The sequence below is a fragment of the Sapajus apella genome, unplaced genomic scaffold, assembly GCF_009761245.1.
Source record: "Sapajus apella isolate SASKATOON/1434 unplaced genomic scaffold, GSC_monkey_1.0 scaffold139, whole genome shotgun sequence".
Taxonomy (NCBI): domain Eukaryota; kingdom Metazoa; phylum Chordata; class Mammalia; order Primates; family Cebidae; genus Sapajus; species Sapajus apella.
In genome coordinates, this window is record NW_022437079.1 from 2846692 (window position 1) to 2852691 (window position 6000).

General features: G+C 47.1%; 1 protein-coding gene across 1 annotated transcript in view; it reads right to left on the minus strand.

The window, feature by feature from the left end:
* The window catches only part of TICRR (TOPBP1 interacting checkpoint and replication regulator), a 52632-nt gene extending 47237 nt beyond the window's left edge, over window positions 1-5395 (minus strand). The window contains exon 1 of the mRNA XM_032263891.1: window positions 4667-5395. Within this exon, the coding sequence (XP_032119782.1) occupies window positions 4667-5320 (654 nt within the window). The 5' untranslated portion in view covers window positions 5321-5395. The remainder of the gene's footprint in view (window positions 1-4666) is intronic.
* Between the last annotated feature and the right edge of the window lie 605 nt (window positions 5396-6000).

Here is a 6000-nt window from a genome sequence, read left to right on the forward strand (position 1 = left end):
GGGGGTCAATTCTCAAACTTTCTATTATTGTCAAGTTCAAAGACAAGCAGGGAATTGTCCACAGTCACAGCAAGGCAATGATAGAGCTGTTCAAGAACCCAGGACTGTACTGAATACACTGCTTTTATTTATTTTTAGTTTTTGAGACAGGGTCTTGCTCTGTTGCCCAGGCTGGAGTGCAGTGGCATGAACATGGCTCACTGCAGCATTGACTTTTTGGACTCAAGCAATCCTCTCGCCCCAGGCTCCTGAGTAGCTGGGAGTACAGGCGTGTGCCACCATACCTGGCTAACTTTCGTATTTTTTGTAGAGATGGGGTCTCACCATGTTGCCCAGGTTGGTCTCAAACTCCTGGGTGCAAGAGATCCTCCTGTCTCAGCCTTCCAAACCTGGGATTACAGGTAGTAGCCACTGGGCCTGGCCTAGGCTGCTTTTAAAATTCAGATCATGACCATCTGATGGACTTTGATAGATTCCTTGATGGATTGAGTGGTTTATGATCAGCATTAAAAACAACAAAACAAAAGGTCCCATGTAATGAAGATAAACAATGTATTGGAGCACATTATCTTCTAATCTGTCTAAACTTTTGTTTCAGTTATGCATATCAATCTGGAAAATGCTGTATTAGATTAACCAATTAATTAGTATGTGCTGTTACCATCTGTGTCTATGCTCGCTGCTATGGAGAGAATGGTAACCTAGTTCAGAGGCCATAGATCCTGATTAGGATTTTCTGCCAAAGGGACACAAAAATTTTGTTGAAGTTGTTTCAGCCAGAGGGTCAGCCAGGAAAAACAAAAGAAAACCCTGCTAATCAAATGAAAAGTTAAGATGTAACTTTATGGTCTGGCGTGGTGGCTAATGCCTGTAATCCCAGCACTTTGACGGCCGAGGTGGGTGGATTACCTGAGGTCAGAAGTTCGAGACCAGCCTGGCCAACATGGTGAAACCCTGTCTCTACTGCAAATACAAAAATTAGCAGGGCCTGGTGGTGGGTGCCTGTAATCTCAGCTACCTGGGAGGCTGAGGCAGCAGAATCGCTTGAACCTGGAGGCAGAGGTTGCAGTGGGCCAAGGTTGCATCACTGCACTCCAGCCTAGGTGACAAGAGCGAAACTCTGTCTTGAAAAAAAAAAAAAAAAAAAAAGAAAGAAAGAAAGAAAGAGATGTAACTTTAATAAGTGTTGAAAAGGACATTAAGTTTCTATTAGAAAGTAATGCGTGCATGCCTTAGTCTGTTTAATGTTGCTTACAACAGAACAGCTGAAACTGGTAATTTATAAAGAAAAGGAATTTAATTCTTACACTTTTGGAGGCTGAGAAGTCCAAGGTCAGGGGGCTGCACTTGATGAAGGCCTTCTTGATGGTGGGAACTCAGGCACAGCATGGCGAGGAGGCTGAGCAAGTGAGCTCAGCACTTACTTTTTTTTCCCCCCTTTTTTGAGCTCAGCACTTTCTTCCTCTTTTTATAAAGTCACCAATCCCACTCCCATGACACCCATCACTCCATGAGTTTTGGACGGGACAAATACTCAAACAATATCATACATATGATTTTAAAAAATACAGCCTGTAATCCCAGCACTTTGGGAGGCCACGGCGGGCAGATCACCTGAGGTCAGGAGTTGAAGATCAGCCTGGCCAACATGGTGAAACCCCATCTCTATTAAAAATAGAAAAATTAGCTAGGCATGGTGGTGCGTGCCTATAATCCCAGCTCCTTGGGAGGCTGAGGCAGGAGAATTGCTTGCACCTGGGAGGCAGAGGTTGCAGTGAGGCGAGATTACACCACTGTACTGTAGCCTGTGCAACAGAGCGAGACACCACCTCAAAAAAATAAACAAAAATACAAACAGTATACTACAGAGTATGGTCATATTTTTCATTCATATGCATATTATAGGGTAAGTGACAGGCATGTCCTAGTGGTAGTTTCAAATTTGGAAATTTGTAAATGTCCCCTAGCCTATAAGCTCCAAGAGAGGGACCACATCTGTTTGATTCCTTAGCATACCTGGCAGGTATGGAACAAACATGTGTTGAATAAATCAAAGACATACAGTTGAAAATGTGTCAGAGGTCTCTCACCCTCCATCCTATCCTTTATCTTTGCAAATATGATATCCTGTTTCACGTGTTTGGATTCCTCCACTTCTAGTGGAAGTCCAGGTTCTGTTTCTCCTAGTTCTGCTTGCCCGACTGTGAGCTTCCTCCAAGGCAGGACCTGGATTTTCTCTTCTTCCTTTCTCCCCACTCCTGTATGGAGCACTCACCAAGGACCTAAACCTTCCTTTTGCCTCCATAGCATGGCTGGGCAGAGGATTTTGAATAGGAAATGATAGACCTTCAGCAGAAGAAAATCCAGGAAACCTTGAGTATCTGATGGGCATTTTTTTAGGGGAAACATAGATGTGAGAAGGGAAGCCTCAGAGAAGAGCCATCCCCTCAGTTGAAGGGATCCTTAAAAAGATCTAGTCAACCCACTTATTTCAATGCTATTCCAAAAAAAAAAAAAAAAAAAAAAAAAAAAAAGAAAGAGACAAAGAATCTCCAAGAACCATCAAGCTCCATCTGCTAACTTATTTCCAGCTAGTATTGACATAATACAATTCCAGATGAAAGTCTTTGATATCAATTGTTTGCAAATAAGCAGTGTGCTGTATACGGTGTTTAAGGCCTGACTAGCTGCCTTAAATTTTAGTATTTCTAGGATTCCTTTTTCCCTGTCAAATGTTTACCATCCCCTTAAACACTTTTTGTCCTTTCCTTTTCTTCTTTGACAAACCACTGCTGTCTTATTTTGCATTTGCCACGCCTTTGGGCTTTGTATGTGAAGGCACTTTGAAAATCTGAACACACCACATCATTATTTAAATACTTGCTCATTTTCCATCTGTAATCTTGCAATTTAACTCACTCCTGGGTTAGTGACATGTATTTCCATTAAGTGGAATTGAATTTTTCACCTGGTGAAGCCACCTTTCAAAGCCTTCCCATTAATTCATTAGAACAAAATTCACACTTACGACCTCGACCTACAGGTGGGCCTCTCCTTGCTGACTAGGTCTCAGCACTCCTTGCCGTTTTGTTTCTGAAACAGAGTTCATTTCCAGTTGAAATGCTTACATCTGCTCCTCTCTTCACCTGGAATGTTCTTTACCTACCTTGAGTTCCTCTTCCTTCACCATTCAATTATCTGCTCAAAAAGGCCTTCCCCGCGGGCGCTATGGCTCACACTTGTAATCCTAGCACTTTGGGAGGCTGAGGCCGATGGATTGCCGAAACTCAGGAGTTCGACACCAGCCTGGCCAACATGGTGAAACTGTCTCTACTAAAAATACAAAAAATTAGCTGGACGTGGTGGCACCTGATTGTAATCCAAGCTACTTGGGAGGCTGCAGCAGGAGAATTGCTTGAACCTGGAGGTGGAGGTGTAGTGAGCTGAGACCACACAACTGCACTCCAGCCTGGGTGACAGAGCGACTCCGTTTCAAAAAAAAAAAAAAAAAAAAAAAAGCCTTCCCTAACTACCACCCTATATACAATAACCACCTCCTTCTATTCCCATCCTCTCACCCCACTTTATTTTCTCCAGAGCATGATTTGAAATTGTCACTTGCTTATTTGTCTAATCTGTTAATTCTATCTCTTTAATATCACCTTCCCATAGAAAGTAAACTCTGCTTTGGCTACCATGTCCCCAGCAGCTCAGTGTGGTGAGCACTCAGTGTTCCTGGCTTCTCAATGAATATGTGTGCAGCAATGAAGTGCAATGAGAAAGGTGAAGGTAAAAATAGACACTTATCCTAGCACTCTACAGGAACGGGGGGGCCTCACTGCCTCAGCAAAAACCCAAATCAGCCATTGAAGAATTTAGGTAAGAATTTATTCATTTAGTCAGCAAATACTGACTGAACACCTACAATTGTTTAATACACATCTAAGTGGCTGAGCGCCGTGGCTCCCGCCTGTAATCCCAGCACTTGGGGAGGTCCAGTCGGGCGGATTACCTGAGGCCAGGAGTTCGAGACAGCCTGGGCAGCATGAAACCCTGTCTCTACTAAAACTACTAAAAAATTTGCCAAGTGTGGGGGCATGGACCTGTAGTCTCAGCTATTTGGGAGGCTGAGGCACAAGAATCATTTGAACCCGGGAAGCGGAGGTTGCAGTGAGCGGAGATCGTGCTGCTGCATTCCAGCCTGGGCGACATGGAGATTGTCTTAAAAATATATATATACATATATATATTTTAAATGATATTGTGTGTTCAGATTTTCAAAGTGCCTTCATACACACACAATATATATAGTGTGTCTGTTATGTGTATATGTTCATACACATAACACAAAACAAGCAGTCCAGACCTGCTGATTTTATAGATTGGCCTTTAATATGCTAGAGTATATGTCTGTGTGGGAAAATCAGGTCTGAGAAGGCAGGTGGGGCCCATATTGTGAGAGGCCTTAAGCAGTAGGTAGTGAGGAACTACCCATTTTGTGGTGAAAACCGTCCCTTATTTATCTGTGACCACAGGACTTTCCTTCCAAAGGGATGCCGGGCCATGTTAGTCTCATCTCGGGTCTGTGGCTGTTCTGAGGACGCTGCCGAGTTCTGATTAGCAAGGAAAACGCCATGCACGCTGACTGAGACGATTATGCCCTTACCTTAGAGCACTCGATGGTATCCACCCAGTAGAAGGTGATTTTTCGGGCAAGCATGACTTCCTGGACTCTCCTAGGCAGCAGCTTCTCCAACACCTGCTTAGGGGCGGGCGGCGGGCTCTGGGCCTGGGCCTCGGACCCCGACACGAACTGCAGCAGCTCCCTCTGCGAGTGCGGACAGGGAGCCAGGAGGAAGACGGCGTTCGCCAAGCCCCCGAGCGTGGCCTCGGCCTCCCTGGCCTCGCTATCCGCGTCCAGCAGCCTTCTCCCGCTACTCCGCAGAATCGGCTTGGCGGGAGACGTGATCTCGGGCCGGTCCCACTGGTAGTCCAGCAGCGTCTCCATCAGGGCGCCGTGCGTGTGGGTGGCCCTGGGCGCCGGGCCAGGCAGGTGGGCGCGATCCTCGAGTCGGGCCTCCAGCTCCTCCTCGAAGTCCTCCCACGAGCGGGCGCCCAGCTCGCGAAAGTCGGACACGCGGGACGGCCGGCTCCGCGCGCCCTGCGAGTCAAAGAACTTGAAGGCCCAGTGGACCCTGGCCAGGCCGAACCTGCAGCTCAGGTAGGTGAGGAGGCGCAGGGCGGCCCGCCGGACCCGGCTGTGACGAGCGGCGCCTCCCGCGGTGTCCAGCAGCAGCATGACTTTGTGACAGGACGCCATGTCCGCCGTGCCGCCGCCCCGGGGCCCCGGTTCCTCAGTCCCTTGCTTCAGAGAACCGGCGCCATTCACTGCTTTCCTTCGGGACGCTGGTCAAATGGCTCCCGCGCTCTCCAGGAGCTGCTGCTATTGGCGGAAGTTAGTTTCCAAAGTTAGCTCCTATTGGCTGTCTGCCTTACGTAAGTTATGCGACCAACTTCCATTTTTGGTGGTGATTGGCGGGTCCGTGGCGAACACTTGAGTCTGATTGGTAAAGTCAGTGACAGTGGGCGGGTCTCTGCGCTCCGAGCGAAGCTTGACATTCATTGGCCTGGGCCTTCGTTTTAAATTTTAAAGAGGTGGCGCCTCGGGGGCGTGGCAAGAAGGTTCCCGATTGGAAGGAGGCCCGCGTTTGTGGTCAGTAGTGATTGGGGACTGCGGGGCCACGTTTCCCAAGACCGGGGAAAACAGTGCCGGGAGGGAATTGAGTAGGGTTTAATCAAGCTGGTTGAAATCCCTGTGGACCGTCTATGAAGTAAAATCCGACGGCTACGGCTTTAATTTTCTGTAATTAAAAAAAAAAATTCTTAAAAATAAAAGGTTCACTGTTTTTGTCCCAGTAACTTCTAGGAATTTATCCCAATGTTGCTGGAATTACAGGGGTGAGCCACCGCCCCGGCCCGAAAAGAATTGTAAAGGGAAAG